Here is a 26,774-nt window from a genome sequence, read left to right as displayed (position 1 = left end):
CTCCATACGCTAGATTTGAGTAACTTCAGTCCTATATATAAACAAGAAGCAATCCCAGACTAGAAATCCAATTTCGCCCGTGCTGCCAAGGAGCGCGTAGTGTTTTCTTAATTAGTAAATATTTCCTTAACGACAAAAGATACAGGCCGCCGTATATAGCTACTAAAACCATTCCTATCATTTTCCTTCATGTGCCTCCTGGATTGTGGAATTCGCATACTTCACCATGGTATACCAACTGATATCTAGGTTCAAAGACGAGATGCCTGATATACCTAACAAGACTCCGTTAGTAAGAACAGGCAAAACAACGCAATTGATGGGAACAATCAGAGCACTTGAGTTTCATTGATTATTTACCAACTGAAGGCTTTATTCCGAATCCATTGATTAACAACATCTGGAAACACATGAAGTGCTTACACTCCCCCTTGAGACATCCAACCAACTAATGGAAACTTAAATTTAGAAGCTAAAGAATGGAACCTTCGGAATACAATCAATAAGCAATCAACTACATACACGTTGATTGCAAAGAGATTGCCCATAACTTACCTGAGACTGTTATTTTGATGTTACAACTAAGATTACCTGAACAGAGCATGATCTACTTTTATTTTACAGAGGTAGATCTGCGGAAGAAAGTGTCACCATATCCCTTCCTTGGACATCCTCAGGAAATGGGAAAGGGTTATGTTCGTAAGCTCGACCGAGCCTGACTTCTTCCGGGTTATCCTTGTAACTTTCATAGACTCAGCACCCTTTGATTGAGTTACAGTGGCTGAAGCCAAATTATAGAACTGCCCAAAGAAAAAATTGGCATAAAGCAATGATGACTAAAATGATAGGGAAACCTTAATTGAAGAATACATCATTTTTTGAAGATCCTAGCCCTGTAGCGAGCATAGAACACATCTTTTTCACTTTCTACTAAAGAATACCACCATGTACTTGACCAATCTTACAAGAAATCAGACACTCATTAAGTTTATCAAGAAATTTTATGGCCTTCTCATCTTGCAGAAAACTAATCAGGTTCTTCATCAAATATCAATACCATTTGGATTATAATAGCCAAATTCAACAAGGGAAATAAGTTGAAAGAGCTTTCGGTGCTCAAAATTGTACCTCACAGACACCGTGAAGCAACAGTCGCTGAAAAGGGTCTTGGATCTTTAGCTGCAGAACATCTTCATTCCCACTCTCCGTTATGAAAGCCCTAATACAACCCTAGAAAGGTAGAGAGCCTCTTTTACCACACATCCATTATCAGTCTATAATCCAATAACCAAATACAATTGTTTTAGGTTTCATTCATCTTTCTAGACACCCATTTACAGGTTAATCAAATTCTCAACATTAGTTGCATGGTTATGTAGGTTAAAGAGGAACCATACTTGAAAAAGGACCAATCAAACATTTTCCTCTCCTTGGAGATAGCACATAGATAAAAATCGGGGGAAGGGGCGGGGGGGGAGGAAAATTATGATCTAATTAGGAATGTACAATTTCTAGAAAAATATACCTCATAGCTTTCAATCAGCTCAGGGAGGAAACTCCGCCTAAGTGCCTCCCTAGTGCGGCTATCCACCCTACGCCATGCATTCAGGACAGCTACCTTGTCAGCATCAACAGGACCTCTCCTTTTTTTGGGAGAACCTTTCAGGGCATCGATTATAGTAGCCTGCAAAATCCTCATCAATTAGAGACATAAAAGATCCTCTGAATAGTTACATGAGTTCGTGATAGTTGATGCATTCATAGGTCAGGTAGTTAACATTTAGCCATAAAAGCCATGAGCAGTCTTCCCTCTCAAGTTTATATGACTGCAGAACCATTAAACACAAAATAAAGCCAATTTGCACTGTCATTACCACACACATCACTTCAGTCATCACATTTTTTGAACCCAATAACATGTTAATGATAAATCTTCTTTTAGACCAGTGTACCAAAAATCAATGTCATTTTTTTTTTGTTTTTGGGCTAGAATATCAATGTTATGTTTGAGTACTCACTAATATTTCAGATTTCGCTGGATAGCAACAGAAATTATAGTTCTGTACTAATTTTTTTTGGAAAAGATTGCTTAACAAATACCTCTTTGTCCATGTCAATATTCCTGAATTTGTCCCACTCTCTCACATTAGTCATGCAAAATGCAGATGGTGGGACATCATCACCTGGAAAGAAAACCCCAGGATTATATCAATATCTCGGTGAAACTAGATAAAAACACATTTGCCTCATGTAAGCACGTCGCATCAGGTGTGAACTGTAAATTCAGTTATCAAAAATTCCCATCCCAACATCCAAGTTCTGAGAATAATTGTTTGAATTGATGGCACAGAAGACAAATAGATTTATGTTTTACTGAGCTTAATTTTCTTGAGCAGAGGCTGACCGTACCTATTATATATTCCAATGAAATCCACTGGTCAAAAGCTAACTTGTCGAGTTAACATGATTCACGATGTTAAAAGATAGAATACATATAAGATGCATTTATTCATAGATATTTTCAACAGCTCAAAAGAGGGTAGGTTGGAAGGTAGAAAAAGGTCTACAGGATTCCCATGGGCTGTTCAACTACTTAATTTAAGCACAACAGCGAACTACACGTTTCAGCCTCTTTTGTAGACTCCATCCATTCTTACCAATTTCCTTTCCCCAGACTAGCTTTTAGGATTTTAAAAAAAAGGTCCAGAGTGATGATAACTAAGTAGTGATAGCATTGTTATATAAAAACTTTAACTGGCAACATAATAACAAGATACAAAATTTTTTGAAGTCTTAAAAGGTTGAACGTGCTTTACACATCACAATGCATCCCCGCTAAATATTGAGCTCCATTCCATGCACAATCACAGCACAAAATACAGCATGCATTGATCTATACAAGAATAGAATAATAGTCACGGCATCCACAATCAAATCATTATCATGACTAGCCAAATATGCACATGATGCAATTACTTGTCCATAGTCCGTACCAAACATAAAAATCTGTTTCACTTATTACCCCAGGGTGGTGGAGCGAACAAGCCTCTAATTTCCTCGACATTTAAGCGGGGTACAAGCTCCATTAACAATCGGTCATTAATCCATCTGCGAGATCTACGGTTGCTGACCTGCAATGGGCAGAAGATTGACATGTCAAATTAATTCTTGATCAGAGGTAGAAAATGATCCAATTCACGACTCCAATAGAAAGCAAAAAGCTGACAATCACTTCACTGCACCTAATAGCCCCATACACAAGGTATTAAAAGTTGTTAAAGCCCCCATATGAGACACTCCTCAACACTCTCTCCCTGCAGAACTGATTCTTTTTTAACTGAGAGGAATCATATTAAAGCTTGAGCCACAGAAGATCACAGGTATAGGACTACCGAGTTGGAAAGTACATCCAGTGGCGTAGCAATCCAACGGAACCACATTTATCACAACTCCCTGATTAATCATCAGAAAGCAAATTAGATAAAACTGAAAGATTAAAAAACTGAACTTTACCGTGCCGGTCAGACTTTCGAGAAACTCGATCTTCTTCTCTAGGGACATCCCTTGGGACTTCGCATTCTCACCTAACTCAGAAACAAAAAAACAAGATTCAGGAAAGCTAAATCACTTCTCCTTTCTCGCAGGGCACATCGATTTATGGTGTCCTACACATGCGGTGGATTGAAAACACCATAACTACTAAGTATCAAACGCTAAAATCATCAGCAATCTGAATTGCAGCAGCAAAAATTATCCGAAACAAACGAAAAACACTGAAATCAGCTAAAAAATCACAAATTGGCCCGCTCATCCAGTTCAAATGGAAATGGGTATGTCATATATCCCCTGTTCCCTCGCCGAGGCGGTCAACTGCCCATGAACAAAGGAATCGAGAAATGAAGTCCGAATGTGAGAGAGGCACCTGCGCGAGAATCAACGAAGGGAGATTGCAAGAGGAGGTCGTCCTGGCGCTGCAGAACCTCGGTGGTGGCCATGGCGAGAGTTTCCGGCTGGAGCAAATGAACAATGACGGACAAGATCGGGATCGAATCGGTGCGGTCGAGGCTGTGAGGACTAACTGAAGGTTCGTTGTTCTTCTTCTTCTTCGTCAATGGAGTTGAGCTTAGCTTCCTTCAACGAGGAAGAAGAGTGGAGAGAGGCGAAGCCTTGCGGGAGAGAGATAAAGCGGAGGGACCGAACCGAAACACAGAAGAGTCTACGTCGGGGACGGCACAGCGGAATATTCCCTCTGGACAGAGGAGATTCTATAGGCTTAGTGGACGGCTCAGTGGGCCCATTGGGCCTGAAGAGCCCAAAGGCCTCGTTTTGGATCCAAACCCAAGCTGCGGTCGCAAAGGTCTCCTATTGTCTTTTTATTTTTTTTGCTTTTTTTTCGGCCATATTTTAAAAATTTTACACAAATTAGTGGGGCATATTAGAAGAAAGGAATTGAAAACTAATTAAAGTCGATACATCTGAGGGAGAAAAAGGAGCTAGCTATGGAGAAATAAATTTTATTTAGCCGTCTAAGATCAAGAGTGATATGATGGAAGAATCAATTGTAATCACTGTAATCATAGCCGTCGTGATGACAATTACCATTCTTGTTAAGAGGAAATCCTAAGAAACTTGTTTAGCAGATCATCAGGATGTGCTCTTCAACTTACTCCGACTAATTCCCGAGCTCCTGCAGAGTTGGAAAATGATTGATTAACATTAACAGAAACAACATGCTGAAACTTCAACCACCATCACGATGCACACTTTTACGCCACCAAGAATTTTGGGTTCAGGTGCTAAAAGCTGATGGCCGTCATGCATTGTTAATGGACAATCAAGATAATAGCAAAGACAATTCTTATACCACCTCGGGCAATTCTTATACGCTTTTACCTATCACGATGCTATGGCAACTGATATGTAATCAAGTTATTTTAGTTATTATAGGTCTTAGCCGTCTACATTTTACTATTTAGTAAAGCGAAAAGTTTCTAAATACCCGTTTGATTTCGTAATCTAATTTTAAGATTTTAAGAGTGCGTTTGGATTTAGAGTTGAATTGAGTTGAGTTTTGGTTTTAAATGATTTGTAATGATTGTATTGTTGAATTATGAGAAAAAGTGTGAAAAAGTAATGAATAATTGTGAGAAAGTAATGATTAAGTAATGATTGTGTTATTGAATTGTGAAAAAGTAATGAATAGTTGAGATAATTTAATATTAAAAATTGAATTGAATTACTAAAAAAATTAAAAAATTTTAAAAAATAATGATTGTGTTATTAAATTGAAAATAAGTGGAGTTGAGTTGAGTCGAAATTTTTTTTAAAAACAAACACACCCTAACTCTAATTTTAACTCTATTCACTACACAACAAATGTCAACAATACAATTATTACTTTTTTCATTTTTCTTCAATATTTTAACCATTCAATTCAATTTTTAATAATAAATTCTCTCAACTATTCATTACTTTTCACACTTTTTCTCATAATTTAACATCACAATCATTACAAATCAATTAAAATCAAAATTCAACTCAACTCAACTATAAAATCAAACACACTATAAGAGTTTATTTAGCAACTAATAAACTCTTTATAAAAAACTAACTTTTTAGTTGTTAAATAGCAAAATATAATTGCTAAAACTTATAACTAAAAAGAGTTGGCTGCGTATCAATTGCCACAGTGAAATAGCTAAAGAGTATGATAACTACATTAATATATGGTCAAAAAATATTTTAATTGTTAAATATTACTTTTTAGCAACTAAAAAAAATTGTTTAGTTGTTAATAAACTATTTTTTAGTGATCAAACAGCTGCGAGTTTTGAAAGCCAAAGCATTGTAGAGGACTCCTCTACTCTTGAGAAGATAATTATATGACAGAGTAATGAAAAAGAGAATTTTCAGGACAGGTTATGAGAATTTTTATTCCGACACTTAAAGTTTAAAAAAACAAAAACAGAATTATATGTGCACATCTCATGTCCCATTGTCAAAAGAATAGCCAACGATTCTAAATAGCAAAAAAGAAAAAGAAAAAAACAGGTATGCTCTGAGCTGCAGAAGGAAACTCATCTAGTCCACTACGGCGTCGTATGAATCATTATGAAAGCCCTGATGGAAACTCAAGTCTATGTCATAAATATCTTAGCAGCTTCTGATCAAGGCCTACCTACTTCAATACCTTAGAAATTGCATCTTCTGTTCTTCGGGTGTCAACAATCTAACTCCTCCTAACACCAGTGATTGCGTGTATCCCTGAACTCATAATGCTTTTAGATTTATTGACACACAGACTTCTGGTCATTAGCCCAAAAGCCTAATCCTCTGCAGGCATGAATCTGATGTAACCGGGTTCACTGTCGAAACCCAATATCCAATCTCCCTAGCTCTCATGAACTCACATCAATAACTACATGGCATAAGTCAACCTCAACATCTTGAGAGAACAAGCAAGGAAATACCGCAATAGCAGCTTGCGATGATGGCAAGATTAGTGGCATAAGTTGCAGAAATATTAGCCAAGCCATGAGCTCTCCTGCGCTTAGACACCAATCCAATTCCTCAAGAACCCCAGAAGGCAAACAGGTTCTGTGATTCAGTTGTAATCACTATGCATGATCTAGTTGATTAAAATCATTGTTCTTGTTAAAAAACAACACTAAGCATCGATATATATATATATATATATATATATATATATAAACAAATTGCTTGCTTATCTCTATCGCAATCACCTCCTAAATATGAAATGCACGTTAAGAAGCCACCTCATCACGTACAGTCTCTCTCACGAAGTCACATTGTTGTTTTAATCATGTAAATATTATATGGAAAAATATATATGAAATATTTGATATACAATGGAATTTATATATTAGTAGGTGAAGATAACATAAAATTTTACATATTATAATATATATGTTTTGACATATTAAAATATATAGTGTAATTTAATAGTAGCAGAGACATATATATATATATAGCAGTTTGATATATTATGCCAATGTAAAAATATAGTTTTCCTATAATAGGTTATATATAGATGCCTGTGAAAAATATAATTGAGGTATATTTATATTTTCTTGTCATATTAAGGACTTCATTTTAATATGAAAGTATATTCGTGTTTCTCATTTTTTCCTGCATATATATGACCCATCTAGTTAGGAAAGATGTGTATATTTAGTATTCTGTTAAAAAAATTAATGCAGATAAATAAATATTTTTTTACTTTGATATTTGAGGTAATTCGACATGCCTCTTCGCCGATCTCTTGGGTCTTTCAAAACAACCCAAAGAGGGTATAGCGCAGTAGCGCACACCCTTGCCTGGTAGCATAAATATTCTAGGTTCGATATTCAATTGGACTAACCATACCCCTTATTAACTATTAGGATTTCTACTTCATTATATAAGTTGATGAACCTCGTAATCGGAAAAGAACTCAATCAATGGGCACAAACAAATGACGGGAAAGCCTGCGTTTTTCTGAGGGTGGGTTTTGAGAAGAGAGTAGGATACAAACGTTGAAGAAATCCATTGTCTAGAGAGTGGAGGATCTCAAACAGTTCTCTAATTTTCCCTTCTTTCCCTTTTTCATTGTTAAATTTGATCAATATTTCTATTATGCTAAACTAGTCGTTTTTTCTCCCAATTATATAAGAGAATTATAATCTAATATAAGAATAGCAAAAAGCTAAATATTATAAGGATACGAAAGTCTTAATGACGAGTATACAATCCAGGACCTCATTATTTCAAATAGACGACTTGTGCTTAATCTAGCTAGTAAAAAATAATAAATACTATGATAATTATAGAAATACCTCTTTTTCTCTCTACTGTCAATTGTCACATCTTTGAGTTGTCTTGCTTTCCTTTATGAGGTAGGAATGAGTCCAAAATTTTGGAAACAACGGAATCGGGAAAGAATTACAAATATCTTGGAATCCATATATACGGTATATTCTGCCTCAAACAGAAATTTCCTATGTTAAGTGAACCTCAAAGCAGATGGGCAGCACCTTGTTTCCCAAATTAGCAGAAAAAGATATACTCCAAAATAGCAACATTGTGTGTGCGTATGTATAACTACAAGACACACATAAACTCCATATATACAATATATCACCTATATCTTACGAAGTTGCGCAGTATCACAGTTGATAGGAGATCAAAATCGAAGTTTTTCTGGTCACAAAGGAAGAGAGAGCATCGAGCCCGATGAGCACTCCGGACGCTCCCTGAGTACGTTTAGTGATATGGATTTTTACTTCAGTTTAATCAGAACTCAAAATTCCTTTTACTTACATTGCTAAAACTAGAGACCCTTACATGTTCTAGCTCTGTGTTCGCTCATCTACCGTCTCATCTTAATTGCCGAACAGAAACATCATACTAGTAGTCTTATCATTATTATATGAATGCTGATTACTTAACCTTCTATTGTGGACTTATGTTCTGAAAGTCAACATCAGCTGCGATGGGTGCCAAAGAAAGGTGGAGAAAATTCTTCGGAAGGCATTAGGAGGTTGAAGATGCCCATGTCCATGTCTTCTAGGATGCGGCGAAGGAAAATGGGGTCAAAATTGGGGCAGATGCTAAAGCTTCAACACCGTCGAAGGCTATTCTTCCCTCGATCAGCAACAATGAGGACCCCTACCCAACATTCAGTAGAAAGCCACCAATAGTTTTTTAAAAAAAAAAATAGGGCAAGACAAGTCATTCGTCTTCAGTCTTTGGTGGGTTCCTCAATTTTATCGTTCCACCCCTTTTTGTCTGTTTGTGAGTTAAGTTAAAAAAATTTTGTTGCCAAACAAAGCCTTAAGGTGGTCTCAACCACCGTGAACCCAGAAGCACTGGTAGACCTACTGGCTCATGCCGGGAAGAAAGCCGAGATTCTGTCTTGCCATATAACCGCCCCGTTAATACACGAGTGGTGCCAGCACCATCACCAGGACGAGCAATGAGGCGGTGATCATAGGGGACCAGTGTAGGGCCTTTGAGGTGACGCAGCTCCAGGAGAACAGGGAGATTGGCCAGCCCCAGCGCAGCAACCTGACCCAAAGGCGCAGCATCTGCCTCACCGTTGACAATGTTGGTCAGAGCTCTGGCCAAGAGGAGCACCGGGCCAGCCAGATGAAGACGGCTCACCATGATCAGCCAGATGAAGAGCCAGAGTCCAAGAAGGTTCACCATAGGGCGGTCAAGCGTCGCAACGAGTCAAGCCACCCAAAGCCAAGGGCCCCTCCACCAGCTAATTGTACTTGCGGAGAGTACTGCAGTATAATGTAGCACGTTCGCCAACCATTTTTTTTATATTTAAATTGCCAATAAGAATTGAAGCCGGATCTCTTAGTAGGTAATTGAGAGTACAAGAACCTTTATATTGAATTAAATAATATATTTTCATATGCCTTTTTCTTTTGGAATGCATCACACGGTATGTAAAGTTAATAGATTTTGACTAATTTAGGTTAGACTCAGATCAGATTGATCTATTAAAGAATAAAAATCTCTCAAGTTTGCGTATTCTTCATCTACAAATTTTGAAATCGAGACATCATTTAAGAAAAAGAAGTGTTGAACCACCTAAACTAAAACATTCCATTTCACATGCCTATATTAGTAACCTCTTTTTCCTAAAATAATAACAATACTATTAGCTTATTTTTATTTGGTTTCGAGGGAGGCCTAAGGGCTTAATAAAATGAAATATAAATTTTAATAGCTAATAAAGAGACGCAAATAGTCTCATTAAGTATCGAATTTGAAATTTCGTGATTATCAAATGAGAGTGTACTATGCAATGTCCTCTTTGATTAATTTTGGCTTACTTTGTTTACACAGTATTAGTTAGCTCTTTATTTTATTATATTCTTTAGTACTGTGTTACAGTGACGCGATATTCCCACCTAGAGCTAATATTGTCACAAATTCGATTCTAATTAGTTGGATCACTTATGGCTCATTGATATATCCTATTCCCGAGCGCTCATCTCCAGGTAGAACCGTTTTGGCCTCGAAGGCCTCAATCACGTAGTCGTGACCTCAAGCACGTGACATTTTTTTTCTAAGAATGTGAAAAGGAAATGGATGATTTCTCAGACTGACTAGGATTCCTTGAGAAAGGAGACACACTGTTGGATATGATGCCTGGTTTTGATGACTAAAAATATAATAATAATAATAATAATAATAATTAAAAAAAAGACAAAGTTTGGATTGACTTTAAATGGTCAAACTTGCAGCTATTTTGACCATACGGATTGCAATATTAGGGGATTAATTAATTAAATAATTGAACTTATCAATCATTCTGTTTATGATCTGATCAACGTCTCAATCGCCCTATCTGATATGAATTTGACGAGAACCGCATATGCTGAATTCGATTAAAATCTCTTAAAAAAGTCGTTTCTTTTTATCTCCTATTGCTAATGCTATTAATTGTGTTGTAACTTTCACTATAAAAATTAATCCGATAACTTATAAATATACGGAACAGCTCTTTAAAAGAAGATTCTCCAAATTCATTTATCTGGTTTTTACCAAGTCGTTTGGACAGTAATTCATTAATTCATACGAGAAACTTGAGACAAAATTTAGTTACAATTGATATACGTGACTACAATAATTTTATTTAATAAAAAATGCTAGAATACAAGTGACGCCAAATTTTTGCTCTGTAATGGATCCAACTATATGTTTAATCAAACTCGAAAAAAAAAAGTGACATAATCCACTCTCCTTTTATATGGGGGATCATGACATCATATGGACCGGCAAAAAAAAGAAAAAGAAAAGGCCCGTCTAAGAAATATTTATTGATGATTGAGCATAATCTATGCGAACTTGTCCTTTAAAAAAATCATGCTTCTTGTAGGGAAGAGATGCTCTTGGGCCTTATAAGATCACTAATATCTTCAAAAAAATTGAATTTTGGTATCATCAACTCAGCAATTTTGCAAATAACAAGAATCAAAAGAGTGTAAAAGTGTAATCAAATAATTATAGAACTAGTTTAATTCTCAGATCTTCAAAGTTCATTTGGTGAATAATTAATAAGAATATATGTTAAACAATTGAAAGAAATTAAGGGCTAGATGTGGTTACGCGTTTTTCCTTTTCAACAATGGATAACGAAATTATTAAAGGCTGGTCAAGGACTCAAAAGATTTAGTCATACTACGAAAAAAGAAACAAAGAAAATTAAACTAATAAACTAAGAAAAAAAAAAGAAAATAGAGGGAGTAGTGCAGTTGGATACGTACTCGCTTGTCAATGAAGATGTTACAGCTTCGATTCTTAGAATAGGACTGGCTGTGTTTATTTTATTAGTTAATAAGTTTTTTCTATTTTATTATATCAAGTTCATGCTATCTAATGTAATCCAAAACTTAAAATACAAAGAAAATGAAATTAAACAATCTTCTGGAGATGGATCTGAGTTGGCATAGAGGAAGCCATCTTTGACCTCCCCACTACATTGCTGTGGATCCTCCGCCCACGTTGCCGGACATCTCCCCCAACCCTACCACCGACAAACCCACATTATAAATGGAATGCTTCCTCCAACACTCTTCACAACACAAACAATGGCTTATTCTAGTTACCATCAGTTGGTCTTGATCTCTTCCCTTCTGTTCCTCACTCTTTCTTCTTCCTCCCTTGCCCAGCAATCATTCCGGCCCAAGGCCCTAGTCGTCCCCGTCTCGAAGGACGCGTCAACCCTCCAGTATGTGACCCGTATCGGCCAGAGGACTCCCCTCGTGCCTGTTAGCCTGGTGGTTGATTTGGGGGGCCAATTCCTTTGGGTCGACTGTGAGGACCCAGGCTATGTGTCCTCCACGTACCGCCCCGCGAGGTGCGGTTCGGCCCAGTGCTCGCTGGCTCGAGCGAGCGGGTGCGGGGAGTGCAACTCCTCTCCCCGGCCCGGGTGCAACAACAACACCTGTGGTGTGATTCCCGATAACACCGTCACTCGGACCGCCACAGGAGGGGAGGTCGCGTCCGATGTTGTCTCGGTAGCCTCGACAGATGGGTCGAACCCTGGTAGGGTGGTGAACGTGTCACAGTTCCTTTTCGCCTGTGCGCCGACCTTTTTGCTGAATGGGCTTGCCAGTGGGGTCAAGGGCATGGCGGGGCTCGGGCGGACTAAGATCGCATTCCCATCGCAGTTTGCCTCAGCCTTCAGCTTCAACCGGAAATTTGCCATCTGCCTTGCATCCTCCCCCTCGTCGAGTGGGGTCATCTTCTTCGGGCCCGGACCTTACAATCTCCTCCCAGGCATCGATGCCTCCGCATCCTTGACGTTCACTCCACTTTTCATCAACCCCGTGAGCACTGCTTCAGCTTACTCCCAGGGCGAGCCTTCATCGGAGTACTTCATTGGAGTCAAGTCCATTACGGTCGGTGACAAAGTGGTTCCATTGAACTCAACCCTCTTGTCCATCGATAGCGAGGGTAATGGTGGGACGAAGATCAGCACCGTCAATCCCTACACCGTCCTCGAAAAATCCATTTTCACTGCTGTCACAGAGGCATTTATCTCCGAGTCAGCTGCTAGGAACATCACCAGGGTGTCATCCGTAGCACCATTCGAGGTTTGCTTCAGCTCAGAGAACGTGGCCAGCACGCGTGTTGGCCCTGCCGTGCCGTACATCTACCTGACACTGCAGAACAAAGACACCGTCTGGACCATTACAGGCTCAAACTCAATGGTTCAGGTAAGCGATGGCGTGCTGTGCCTGGGATTTGTCAACGGAGGAGAAAACCCGAGGACTTCTATCGTGATAGGAGGGTACCAGCTCGAGAATAACTTGCTGCAGTTCGATCTGGCAACTTCGAGGCTCGGGTTCAGCTCGACTCTCTTGGGCAGGCAAACCACATGTGCTAACTTCAATGTCACCGCCAACCCTTGAGAGTCTCCAGCGTTATTTCACAGTCAGATTGTTACACACTGATAATAAGTTACAGTTTGATGAAATAAGTTGGATGTGATATATGGACTGAATAATCACCGGATTACAATGTGAAATAGATTGGTTTGTCCTATAGTTCATTAATTTTCTTTTTCCATACGTAAAAAATGATATTTGTTTTTCTTTGTTTCTTTTTTAAGTTTTTTTATCCTATATATTGCGAGACGTAATTTGAATTTATTGGCTAAAACTGGCTCCTTTTTTATATGGCTTGGACTATGACTCCTTTTGAGTTCCATCAACTCCAAAGAGAATTAAGTTGTTAATTATAATAGCACTTTCAACTTTTTCCGTAGTTGATTGCCTAGTCGGCCAATGAAGCCCAACTAATTCAGGTTCGAGTCAAATTAGCCTTTCAATTGTGAATTTTTTCCTTATACATTACTCAAATTTCAAAACTTATTTAAGGTGAAAATGTGTTGAATCTCCTGAATTAATCCGTTGGTAATTAATAATACTTTCAATAGATAAAAAGTTTGGGTGGTACAAAACATTTTACGAATGTAATTCTTTAATGCGAAACCCCTTTTTTGGTAATAATCGAGTACAAAACATTTTAAAATGTTGCCATCAACTACATTTCGTTAATTTGACACTAATGCCGTTAATGATTTCCAACGTGGCAGATTGCATTTTACAAAAGCATTCAATGTCGCTAAAACAATACAATAAAGAATAATTTTAATTTTTTTTAATTAAAATAAAATAAATAAAAATAAAAACAAAATAATTTTTTTTTTTTTAAAAAAAATCTCTCTTCTCGTCCTCTTCCCTACCCTCTCTCTCTCCTCTCCTCTGCCCAGACTCAGGCTCCAAACCCCCCAAAGAGTTACATCCATGAAAAGTTTTGTATCACCGAAACTTTTTACCCTACTTTCAACTTATCTTACATTAGGTCAAAGTCCTCCTAGCTAGCCGTTATTTATGAACGCAATTCCAAGCGGTCCTTTTCTCATAATAAAACGGAAAGAACAGCCGAACCTACTAAACCAATAAATTATGGTTTACTGCTCCCAAACATTAAGAGGCGTGTGCCAAGCTAGCAGCCCCGAATTGTTTGGCGCAATTGGCATTGTATGGCCATGGGATGAAATTTACACAGATTATATTAATTCAGAACTCACTAAAAATATATTATGATTAAAACAGAACGATAGGTAAGTCACACTAATTTTTTTTTATCGTTAAATATAGTCGAGTATATTGGGTGATCCTTAATAAAAAAAAAAAAGAGAAAAACCTTTGCCAACCCATGTTATCGGCCCACAATCAACCCATAAACGATTGTCCGCCTACCAAACAAATCAAGCGATAAACAATCATTATTGTTCAGGTTATCGGATCTCCCATCCCTGAAAATTTATGTGAACGGAGACGCAACCGATTCTCTTTTAATTCCAGGGCCGGATCCCTGGAATTTGGTGAGCAGATAACATTTCTTGAAAAGATATGCACATTTAAGAGAACTTAATCTATGATTGTTGTTGTTGTTATTATTATTATTATTATTATAATATATAAAAGTGTAGACCTTACTATTATATTTCTTGATTTTTCATAATTCTAATTTTACCCTTCAATATATCTGGATACTTCTCATAAAATACTAATTCACTCATTCAATGTACATAGACAATCTTGTATTCTCTTACGTTTTCAATGTATGTGAATAATATTTTTATTTATACATTTCATTATTGTGAAGCATGACCATTCAGTTTGATAGTGTCTTTTCCATTCAAATATGACCATTCAATTAAATCATGCGTTTCTCGAGATCAAAGTCTCCCGTATTCTTGTAATCTATTGATGAATCAGAGACTGATTCACCATAATTTGGAGTCTTAGTCACGCAGCATTCATTGGAATAATTTGTGCAAACCAAGAAGTTTGTTTGGTTTAGGGATGAAAAGCTGGGGGGGGGGGGGGGGGGGCGCTACAGGGCTAAGTGATATAATTGTGAGAAGGGATGTATGTATTGATAGAGAGTGGTTTCCATTGCTGACCATCAACGGGAATAGGAAAAGAGTAGGGAATTTTCGGAAAGGGAAAACCTTGAAGAGGCATTAGCGGGAAACATATAAATTAGAGATAAGATGTAGGAATTTATGAAAGGGCACAATTGGCATCTCCAAGTGCAAAAACACTTCAAGCCATTTCACATTTTTTTTTATTATAGATGTAAATTTTGGATTCTTTCTCTTTTTTTAGAATTTGAATTTCTTTTATGTTCAAACTTTATTTTTTAATTTCCTAACTCTTTTTAAATTTATTTAGAATTTTGCTATTTTTTATTTTAAATTTAATTTTCTAATTGTTTATATTTTATTTTATTTTTCTATTTTTTTAAAAAATTTATGAGTTTTCCCTTTTTATTTTTGTGCAATTTATTGTTTTACTTTTAATATTTTTCTGGTACCATATTACTAATTGATTGCCATGTCATGTAAAAATTGATGAACATTAGATTTAAAACTAAAATGATTATTAGTATATGTCTGTAAAAAGAATCATGTTGGATTTGAAAAACTAGGTAAGGTTCATGATTATTGACACACTTAACCCAACTATGAATAAGAAAACATTTCAAGTTCGTTACTTAAATGAGTGAAAGCACGTAGTAAAAAAAATTATTTTATCATACCGAAGAATTATAGATTAGATGAAGTGAAGACGCATGTATGCATCTTTTAGTCAATATGCATAGATAAAATAAAGGGACGTGTCTCGATGTATGAAAGAACATATTTATCACTCTAAATGTAAATAAGCGTGACTCTATGTGGTAAGATACATGAATGAATTAATTTTTGTCAAAATACATTGAATGTGTAAAAAGTTACTAGATTCATCTAATCGGTATAATATAAATTAAAATATGTCTAAATTCATTGAAAGGGTAAAACTAGAATTAAGAAAAATCGAGAAATACTTTCTCTAGCTCTATACTTTTATTATGGTTTTTATTATGGTAATAATAATAATAATAATAATTGTGCGGACCCAAATTTCGTCTCATTGGGATCCGCATGCGTGCAATTGATCACACGACTTGAGAGTGATCACCTTCCCGTAGGGACGCATGATAGACACGCATGAGAATGAATTGTCACTACCTGCTTACAACCCGAAGGTCGAGGGCCAGTGAGTTATCCGAATCTAGGGGTATAGGATACACTTAGTTTGCTAAGGCATTGGTCTTGCAAAATTGAAAATTTATTTGGGGGGTTCTGATACATGCGGGCTTATATCTCGCACGCCCTATCGATACTCTGTTTGCCTATGGTTTGCCACTTTTATTTATTTACTGCATAATTAGGCTGCGCTTGTCTTACCCGTTTTGACACTGTAAATTCAAAGAAAACAATCGATTAAGACTAAGAGGTCGAGAGAAGAGGAGGCCCGTATATGGAGGAATCGGTTCACTATCCTTGCTTAACGGTTCATCGGACCATGATTGTCGACATTCTGCGTGATCCAAAACTGCGAAGCATTGGGTTTATTCGTCCCTAAGTAAGTAGATCGATTCGACCAACTTAGTACTCGGACCGTTCACTCATTGACCGAGATTCTTACATGAATAAATGTACAAAATAAATCATCATACTGTTCTCTCAAATAAATAAAAATACAAATTACAATGATTGAATCCCTGTCGGTTCTCGTTCAGCCATTATTCCACACAGACTCACTGGGTGTTTGGGAAAAATCGAAATCGAAATTAAAGCCACGCGGGCTAATGAGAGCCGAGGGTCAAATCTGACCAAACAAGCAGATCCCAGGAGGATCAAATGGTCCTCAAGATATCCGCGGGATCTGCCGGGCTCCCAAGTGATTGTCTAACCCCATTTGGATATCACTCGGGTCGAAAATGGTAACTCGATGCTAGACCACATTCCACGCTCGGGTTTCGCTCACTCGGGTGTGTGGGGGGCGTTGGGCCCCGTGATCGATGGTTATGAGCGTTGGATCTCGTGTGATTTGTGTCCTCAAGGGTCGGGCTCGATCTGCAAGAAAATAGAGAAAAACAGACAGAGACAAATAAAAAAAAGACAAATTATGTTATTGTCGGATTTACGTTATTTATTAAGTTATGAATCAGGGTTACTTGGCAAGCAAATTCCTACCCTAAACAGACAAACGGGGTGATGTATTAAACGTGAATCGATCATGGATCGCCCTAGGAGGGTACATTGCATTCGGCAATATTTTAACGGATCTCATAGATATTGCATATGTAGTCACATCTCGAATGTGTGGGTTGCTTTTAAATTGTTTCATATTGTGACACTATGGCTTTTATTATGACAAGAATGTGTTTCTACCTAAAACTCAAAACCCGGTATTTTGCTCAACTGTTTTCCCATATTTGATTAAGTCGAGTTTGAAATTAATCTGTTTTTTGTGTTCCGACCTACTCTGAGCATAAACTTAGAGAAACGGGGGCACGAAACACCACAATGGTGCCAAGATCTTTGTTCATATCCTAAGCGGCCCGATCTATGCGAAGATGACAAAAACGCTTCAATCGGTCAAAAAGGGCTATGCAGATGAAACTCGCACCTGCACAAGCCGCCCACCCTTACCCATAGCTTGGTGCGTTTCAATCACCTTAACCCTTGAGATGTCGATAGGTTATGAGCATGTAATAATGCCTTTGAGACGAAAAAATTATTTTGAGAAAAAGTGAGACCTTGCAATGCGGACCACCTCAACCTGTAATTGATGTCGATCAATCTCCTTGATCCTCCAGGGTTGTGTGAGCACCCCGAGGGAACCAGAAGACTGGCCGGGCTGCTCGGAAGCGATCTAGGAAAAAACTCCCATGTTCCAACTTGGGTCGCCTGATATCAGGCGTAGACCCGAGTCATGACACGCGAGTCGTTCTTGGACGTTCATGCTATTCGGACCACACATCTCATTAGTATGCTAAAATGTGAGTTTTAAAAGGGCACGATTACCCGTCCATAATCTATTGACTTGATTACTTGTTATTAGCCAATTCATGCAATTTATTTAAGAGCTGAGTGAATTATTTAGTCTAATGGATCGTCCCGATTACCCGTGCATGGAATTGTTAAATTAATCAAGAAATTGCCGAATGCTTTTGTTTGCGGGTTTCGAGCCGTTGAGCCGGCTATTGGTGGACCGTTCAATGCGACTCTAATTCCCGATCGTCTCGAAATTAAATTCGATTTTAAGCTGACTTTACATGAGTAATCTAGTTCATGTGAGGTTTTAATTAAAAAATGACGATGAACACTTTAAAAACACACGAATCATGGGAAAACAAAATCACGTCAATATTTAATTTGCCGATTTTTAAGCTCTAGTGATCAATTAAGCCGATTTAATTTTTTTAGTCGGTTTTATTCCTTTAGGCCGAGTGAGCATGAAATTCAATTAGTGTGGATTCGTTCTCATTTCAGACAACCAATTTTTTTATCCGATTCTTTAAAAAGTCAATATTCGTGTTTGAGTCGATTTTCATCATAACATGCCAATTTTAAAAGAGTCAAGTTTAATAATTAAACTGGTTCATGCTATTTTTTGGTTGAAATATAAGTTTCACGGCAATCCTGTCAATATCATCAAGTCAATCGATAAAAGGAGCCCTAAACATGCCACTAAACTCGAGATTATTGTACCTCTCCCGAGTTATTGTCGGGAGGACCTGAATAAGTCTTGAGAATTGTCACGAACCAACATTGGGAAGGGGTACTCGAGTGCGTTCCAGCTTTTGTTCAAGGCAGCCACACATTGAGGGAGGGCCGGCTGAACCCCAGTGAGGGGGACAGCAGCGGTTCCTCAAGGAATAGCTTGAGACGAACATCGGCTTAATGGCTTCTGGCTGTCCGACCCCGGAACCTCTGGGGGAGGGGGGGGGGGGGGAACAGCAGCTGTTAAAGCTCGGGGAAGAGTGAAGGGGGTGATTGGATTGAGCTGCAAGGAAGAGCCAATGAGATAATGCGGACATGAACAAAGGAATAAAGAGAGAGGAAGGCAATAGGAGCTTAGCTCAGGGGTTCGAGCTCAGGGAGTTCGAGGAGGGGTCGTAGGGATGCACAAACTCGGGACGAGCTTCATAGCAGCGGCAGACATGAATAAGCAACGGCAGCCTCTGCTATCTCAGGAGGGCCGCGAGTGAAAGGGAGAGGAAGATGGCTGCTGGTCTAGCCGTCTCTCTCTGAGCTCTGCGTGCAGTCAATGAAGAGCCGAGGAAGGAGAAGGTGAGGATAACTGGTGACCTTGTGGTGAAAGTGCCCAGGAACGAGTAAGAGAGGTGGAAGAGATGATGATCCAGGGAAGCTGTCAGAATCAGAGGGAGAGAGGTCGTTGTTTGTGATCTGTTCCTGAGCCGAAGAGAAGAAAAACCAACTGGCCATGGTGATGGTTCCACAGCTGAAAGTGAAAACTGGAGACGAAGATCAGGGAGCTGTGGTGATGGTGACGCAGCGTACAACGCGAGTAACCGTCACAGACCCGTTGATTCGCGCACGAATATCGGAACTACGACCTTCTATACCTGTTGATTCTACGAATACCAAGAAATAGACATCAAACTCGAATCGATCCGAGATTGGATAAAGCACGAAAGCTCTGAATTTTATTGATAATCAAAAGACGACTCATTTTTTGCCCTAGGACTTACAATGTTTAAATAGAGAAAACGAAAATAAATCGAAAAAAACAAAATATAAGATAAACTATCTCTTAAAATATCGAAATATTCTTAAAGATAAACTAACAAAATATTCTTAAAGATAAATTATCTCCTACAATATCGAAATATTCTTAAAGATAAATTATTTTCTAAAATAGCAAAAAACGCCCTAATTAACATAAATTGTCCGTTTGAGACCCTAAACGATAGAATTCGGCCTAAATCTCGTCTTTTTACGGCCAAAGACCGTGAGTTTTGCTCCTGAGACCGTTTCCTTCGAAATAGAGTCGTTAGAACCTACTTTTCTTCAGGTACCGACTTGTCAGGTTGTCTGCCGCATCAGATGGCCCCCGGCGGGTCTAGCACGAAGGAAAGAAGGAAGAAAAAAAGGAGAAGCCGGTGAAGATCGTCAGATGTGCAATAGAGAGAGAGAGAGAGAGAGATGAGAGAACTGAGGGTGATCTGAGGGATCGGAAAGTTGAGCTGGGGGCGTGAGTTTTTTGTTCTTTTGGAAAAAAAATGAGCTGTGGGAGGAGAAGGTGATATCGGTCTGGATTGAAGCTCCAGAGAAAGAATTGCAGGCTCGGGTATGACCGAGAAGACAGAAAAACGAAAACGAGCCCAAAAAAGGAAGAAACAGTCAAAGCAAGAGATGACCAGGCTGCCAAGGAGGTGAAAATAAAGAAAAAGGAAAAGAAAACCATCAGGAGAGAGTGACGATGGTGGCAAGCAGGAAGCTCAGCATACATGGAGTTGCAAGAGCCATGCAGAGGATCGTGGGTGTGGTCAGCATTTTCTTGTTGCAGAGGGTGGAAGTTGATAATGGAAAAGAAGAAAAGGAGGAAGAAAGGGGCATCAGAACAGAGCTCGCTGTGGGTGATCAGAGAAGTTTGCCGAGAAGAAGAAAAAGAAAGGGAAAAGCAACCTGCAGGCTCGGTGGAGAAACAGGGGGGAAAAAAAAAGAAGAAAGAAAGAAAAGAAAAGAACAGGAGGGAAGCAGAAAGAAGAACGAATAAAATAAAAATGGGGGTAACCCTCTGCTCTGTACGTACAGATATATATATATATATATATATATATATGTTTTATTTAATTTTTTCGTACGGGCATCTTTCGGATGAAAAATTTACTCCTCGGAATCCGTCAACATTTTCGGAATGAGAATTTCAAAATCGTAAAAATTCGAGAAATAATCGACTCTATGAGAATTTCAATTTGTATCAATGGAGACTGAATCTCGATAAAATCAATATTGAACTTTTAATACACGTCGATCATAATTGCTCGATTATTTTTGAATTTCCCTTCTTTTTAGATGGATATCCGAGAAATAATCTGAAAACACCATTGTGTTCAAAAAAATTCAAGGATCATTATTATGTGAAAAAATACTTTTCAATCTCGAGCATCGACTCGAATTTTGAAAAAAATCAAAATTGCTACACGTGAGGTCTGAAATTCTTGTCTTTGCTACCAGGCATCCGAAAAATAATCCACCATTGTGCTCAAAAAAATTCATGGATTAATATTATGCAGAAAAATATTTTTCAATCTCGAATTTTATTCCGGATTTTGAAATTCAAATTTGACGCACGTAAGGCCTGAAAACGTTGCATATAGTACTTTTCTGAAAAATGTAAAATTAAAGTTAAATTAAATAAATACCTCAAGTTTAAAATCCGTGAATGTTTGAGCAATTAATCAAAAATACTTCCCTCCGATGGATGACATAAATAACGATTTCGCCTCTCTTCCTCGTGATCATGCTAGTTTATCGATTTTGAATTCTTATCACGCTGTGATCCTCTGTGCCTTGCTCACGGGGCCGTTCGGTTGACCCTATTGACCTGACTGTGTGTAGTAGTCTGGGCTTGGCCGGGCTGTCTTTTGTCAGAGCTCGTGTTGCAATTGGGGTTTGCTATCCTTGACCTCTGTAGCAATCGGTGGACCAAAACGGGGTGCTGACAATAATAATAATAATAATAATAGATTAATTTTAATTTTTGATGTATGAAGTATCTTAGCAAATTACAACACGATAAAAAGACATATATTCATCATATTTCTAAATTATTAAAAATATAACTCTTTTCCCTAATAGACACTATTACAAAAGGGTCGTGTTTTATCATGATTGAAATATTAATAGAAAATATGTCTAAATACGTTGGAAGGATTAATAAAATTTCTGGGATATTCAGATATATTGAATAAATGAAAATATGAATTATAATAATTGTTTACATACATTGAACAGTAAAATGGGAATTATGCAAAATTTCCATTTTATCATGCAATGCATCTGGACACTTCTTGTAGATACTAATTCACTCGTTCAATGTCCATAGACAATCTTGTATTCTCTATTCTATGCTTTCACCGTATGTGAACAATATTTATATTAATACATCTTATTATTGTGAAGCATGACCCTTCAGTTTAACGGTGTCTTTTCCATCAAATATAGGCATTCAATTAAATCATGCATCTCTAGAGATCAAATGAAAAATCTTCTTTTCATAAGTCACTTCATTTTAATTATTTAAAAAAAACTTATCTAAACCTGCAATAGAAGATGTAAAGTTTCTGAAGCCTTTTCACACTTAGAGCTATCAATTGCACCTTTTCCATATGCAACACATTTTCAATGTCATAATTCCTTCTTCTTTTTTTTTTTTTAATTGTTACATCTATGCACATCTCTTACCTCCACCCGTTCCCAGTCGAAGGACAAATTTATGAACAACTTTTTCGTAATATGAATCTACTATTCTATATTAAAGAAACTCATTCGTGTGGTTTCACTGATTCCAATTGTAACATCTTAATGTTAAAAAAAAAATATTACTCTATATGAAAAAAATAAGTGTTTTCTTCGTATTCCAATCAAATGATAGGCGAAGGGACCTCTACTCCTGCTTCCTCACTCTCACATGCTCAAGAGAACCAACACTGCTTGACCATCAGGCATTGACGCCGACATATGCCCCTACAAATGATAATATGCACCGTTTTGCACGTGTTTCTTCAATAATGGCCTCTTCTCTTCAAATATAAATTTCTCCTTTACAACTACCTCTTTTGATCTTGTCTGAAAAAACCGTTTGGCATCAACTCTCAGATGCCCATTCATCTCGCTCCATGTACAGCCTCCTCCATTTAAAATCAAGTATTCTAGATCCATTACATTTTGCTCTTCTGATCATATATGTGTCCAAGACTTTCAGGAGATGACTCCGATATGGGGGCCGCTCTAGAAACTCATCGAGGCAATCGCTCTTCCAGACACCATGATAAAGACTTCAACATAGTTTGTCTCATCTTCACTATGCAAGGACTACAGACCATTCACAGTAACCACACACCCTTGTCTACCAGTCTTATTTTCAATTATACATGTTAAAAAGGCAACGAATTTGCTCTTGTTGAATTACTCGCTATCAGAAATTTGACATTCTTTTCCTGAGGGAATTGGTTGGTAGATTAATGATAGAAGTAAAACAAAAGTACTTTCTCATATAGTAGGATTATTTTGTTTATTGATATAATCTCAATGACACGTTAACATCTCTATTAATTTTTTTTCCTTTTCGATAGGGAATATCTCCATTAATTGATGACTGGGTTTGGGCCATTGGCCTGTCCCAAGGAGTTGTGAGCCCTTTAGAAGCCATGCTTCCATTGTTTCCTAATGCATGGAGTGGTGCGGCATTATTTAAAACCTGCGGTTTTCCTTTGACTTGTTACAGACTTTGGCTTTTATAAGTAATATATGCTTACTATTACTATTCAATATGTTCCTATGTAATTCTAAATTACTTTTTCACTCTCGAAAGGAACTTCCATGTGGAACGCACGTGTAACATTCCTAGTTATATTAAATGGATCAAATAAAGTTTCTATATTAAAGTGAATTTATTCAAATAGTTCGGCACCTCTTCTTCTAAAGTAAACTCTCCGGATCAAATTTTTGAATTAAAAAAAATTATGATTGCTTTAACAGTTCTTGAGAAAGTAGATCTATCTGGATTAAATTTGAATTAATAGGGACTGATTGTATTTCGAAAAAATGAGATGCTGCAAATAAAAAATAAAGTATTTATAGTCTCTGTAATAAAAAAAATGTAATCCGGTGAAGCCAATCAAAGTAAAGATTCCAAGGAAATTCATCTCCTGTAAGAAAATTCGGTTCTTTATTTTTTTTTTCTTTTAAGGGGGGTGGGTTTTGGGTGGGTTGTCGGCGTAGTGCGCATTGGACTTTTTTTTTTTTGGGAAAAAATTAATTGAATCAACTGAACTAGACAATAGTCCAAACCGCACCGATTCGTCCAACACAATTAATTCCCCGTAAAAGAGGTTCGAATTCTTGGCCACTATACTGGAGGAACCCCTTAAAACTCTTTGCTAGTCTAAATTTGTTCATTCTTTACAATATTTTTTTTCAAAAATTTTCATGAAGATTTCCTGTCAAAAGTTCCATCGGAAGTACTTTTATATTTTTACGAGATTTTTTTATGAAGATTCGAAAATCATTTTATTTTTTGAAGTTTTTTTTAAAAGGTCAGGCTGAAATTAAGTTCATCTAAAAATGCTTACTATTTTGGATGAAATTTCTGTCAAAAATTGATTATTTTCTCTTATTATTTTTTTAAGAAGTATCCTACAAAACTTCCATATAGAATTCCGTCGCAAATTCCAAATTTTTTATGCAGTAATTATGGGGTCATTATTCATGGGTAGATCTCATGTGCTTCGGCGATAAAGCCCTGCACAGAAATGGAAGCAAGATAGTTATTTTGTCATATGTGTACATGAATTATCGTTAACCGGTCGCAGTAGAATAAGAAATCAATTTGTAGATAGCATTTAATAGGGTGATTCTAGGACGGGTATGCAGGAATATATAATTAATATAAGCTGCTAAGTTTGTATTTTTAAATTTTATTACTTGTCCATTACTATTAGTAATAGGGGGAAAGGTTGCGCTTCGATGCGGCAAGCAGTTATATATAGGAATATTATATATTTGTATCATTAATATTTTCAGATAATAATAATAATAATAATAATTATTATTATTATTAGTAGTATTATTATTTTATTGGTACTTCTCGAATTACATTATCTTACTATACTATTCTTGCTAAGCATCGAGATTGTTATATAAAGTACCTAATGTAAAGCTTGGAACAAAAATTTAGCTTAATATCATTAGTTTATAATATACATTTTAATGAAACTAACCATTTTATTAAATTATTCATATTTTTATTGGATAGTCGAGATCTTATAAATTTATTACTTGTGATGTTTTCAAATTAAAAGAGAAGGATTTAATGATAATATTTTTTACCAAAACAAAATGAAAAATGATAGAAGAAATAAATGCGGGATCTATTAGAACCCGAGACACCACAACTGAAAAGTAGGCTAACACTCCAATAGCACTAAATTCATCTTTTCTTTCTACATGTATTTTATACATAGAAAGTTGTGCACAATATCATTTTCAGGGAAATAAATAATTGAGTATAAAAATGATACTACTCCACTTTTACAAAATGTGTAATGTCCTTTTCTTTTAGGCTGAGGTTATTTCCACCATGTTTTGGCTAATACGCTCCATTTATTATCCATTGTACCAAAATGTTCTTATTGCACATTAATTACTTTAATTAAATATGGATAAACTCCTTAAATCACTATCTAATGCATTAAACTTACTTATCTTAAACTTTTTTTTTATTTATACTAAAAATGGGCATACCCCATCCTATAACTTTAAAAATTCCATTTTTTCTATTACGAATGAGAAAAAAAATGCTATCTCTTTGTACAAAATATCTTTTTTTACCGTATCCTAATATTTGGTTAGAAATCTTCATAACACAGTAAAATTTATATATATCTACAAAATTAAATATTTATTTAAAAGTACAAAAAAAATAAATATTTAGAATATGTGTTCCCTTATGAGACAACGTTCTTGCCCCAAGGGAGATAACTGACAATGATGTATTCAAAGTTCTTGTTATCATGCACTAATTATTTGAATTATAAATTCATAAATATTATTTAAATTGATATTTCACAAGTTAGAAAGATTATGATCAAACTTAACGAAAATTAAAAAGAATAACTATATGAGTGTAACTATATAAATATATTATTTGGAAAAGCACAAACTCATTGCTTATATACATGCTTTTTCCTGAAAAAATAAACAACAATAAAAATAAAAGAATCTCAATTAATATAAAAACCAATAAGTTTACATATATTTTCTTATTAATTGAAGTTGTTGTGTATTTATATTTGTCATGAAAATCATTTTATTTAAATATGAGGAGTTGGTTCTTTCTTACTTTTTATTTTTAATTAAAATTAAATGAATAGTGGAACACTAAATAAATATGATTTCAGGTTATATGAGTAATATTATAATTTTTTGCTTATTTAGTGTACAAAAGTTAGAAATATGTATAAAATAATTTTGGGTAGTGGATATTTAGAGTTAAGAGACGAAAATTGTTGAAATGGAAAGTAAGTTGTATTCATTAGTTAAGAATTGAAGATATGAAAATTTAGAGAGTGATTTAAGGAGTCTTTATCCATATTACCTATTGTAATTAATAAGTATTGTGGGTATTTTCGTAAGATGAACAGAAAAAGGGGTGGATTAGCCATTCAAGGGGTGGAAATAGTCCTATCCGTCTTTTATTCTCTAACTTGGGTCCGGACTTCCCACCTATTATCACATGTATAGGTGGAAAGGTTTAACCCAGGGTGGTAAAAACTTTAAGGTAATAGGTGTGAAAAACTTTCCCTTCTTGGCACATCGTATTTTAACAATACCATGGTGGATCCCACAAGTTAACACCAGTATATAAATTAATATGGATTTTTATAAACTAATATTACATGATTACTCAATTTTTCAATAATTCACTACACTTAATATAACAGTCTCACAATCCTTCCTATAGTACTAGGAAAATGATTCTACGGTTAAAATTTTCTTTACAATTATAAATTTCCAGTAATCTAACAATACCGAACCAAATGACTCCTAAGTAATTCATCAAACTAATTAAAATCTCGAATTATTCATGCCGCGT

The 26,774-nt window shown here is 36.5% G+C and overlaps 2 protein-coding genes and 1 long non-coding RNA gene across 5 annotated transcripts; 2 read left to right on the top strand and 1 right to left on the bottom strand.

Moving 5' to 3' along the window:
* Nucleotides 1-316: 316 nt before the first annotated feature.
* Nucleotides 317-4,206, bottom strand: LOC116189369 (R3H domain-containing protein 4). Of its 3 annotated transcripts, XM_031519012.1 has the most exons (8): nucleotides 3,923-4,206; nucleotides 3,393-3,584; nucleotides 3,243-3,314; nucleotides 3,023-3,131; nucleotides 2,101-2,183; nucleotides 1,526-1,684; nucleotides 1,129-1,230; nucleotides 317-800 (listed from the first exon to the last, which is right to left on the bottom strand). In XM_031519012.1, exons 4-8 carry the CDS (start codon nucleotides 3,084-3,086, stop codon nucleotides 648-650), a joined length of 561 nt encoding a protein of 186 aa, XP_031374872.1. In that variant the 5' UTR covers nucleotides 3,087-3,131; nucleotides 3,243-3,314; nucleotides 3,393-3,584; nucleotides 3,923-4,206; the 3' UTR covers nucleotides 317-647. The 3 variants fall into 3 exon arrangements, with proteins under 3 accessions (XP_031374872.1, XP_031374871.1, XP_031374870.1); XM_031519011.1 differs by lacking the exon at nucleotides 3,243-3,314; XM_031519010.1 differs by lacking the exon at nucleotides 3,243-3,314 and having other exon boundaries at nucleotides 3,514-3,584; nucleotides 3,923-4,204.
* A 7,376-nt stretch (nucleotides 4,207-11,582) lies between these two features.
* Nucleotides 11,583-13,123, top strand: LOC116215897 (probable aspartic proteinase GIP2). Its single transcript, XM_031551707.1, has one exon. The coding sequence runs from the start codon at nucleotides 11,607-11,609 to the stop codon at nucleotides 12,930-12,932; it is 1,326 nt and encodes a 441-aa protein (XP_031407567.1). The 5' UTR covers nucleotides 11,583-11,606; the 3' UTR covers nucleotides 12,933-13,123.
* Nucleotides 13,124-22,758: 9,635 nt separating this feature from the next.
* On the top strand, nucleotides 22,759-23,565 carry LOC116189345. Its single transcript, XR_004152380.1, has 2 exons — nucleotides 22,759-23,009; nucleotides 23,254-23,565. It is a non-coding gene; the product is annotated as an uncharacterized LOC116189345 (long non-coding RNA).
* The last annotated feature ends 3,209 nt before the right edge of the window (nucleotides 23,566-26,774 follow it).

This window comes from Punica granatum, chromosome 8 (assembly GCF_007655135.1).
Source record: "Punica granatum isolate Tunisia-2019 chromosome 8, ASM765513v2, whole genome shotgun sequence".
Lineage (NCBI taxonomy): Eukaryota > Viridiplantae > Streptophyta > Magnoliopsida > Myrtales > Lythraceae > Punica > Punica granatum.
This window is presented reverse-complemented; position numbering and strand designations above follow the sequence as displayed.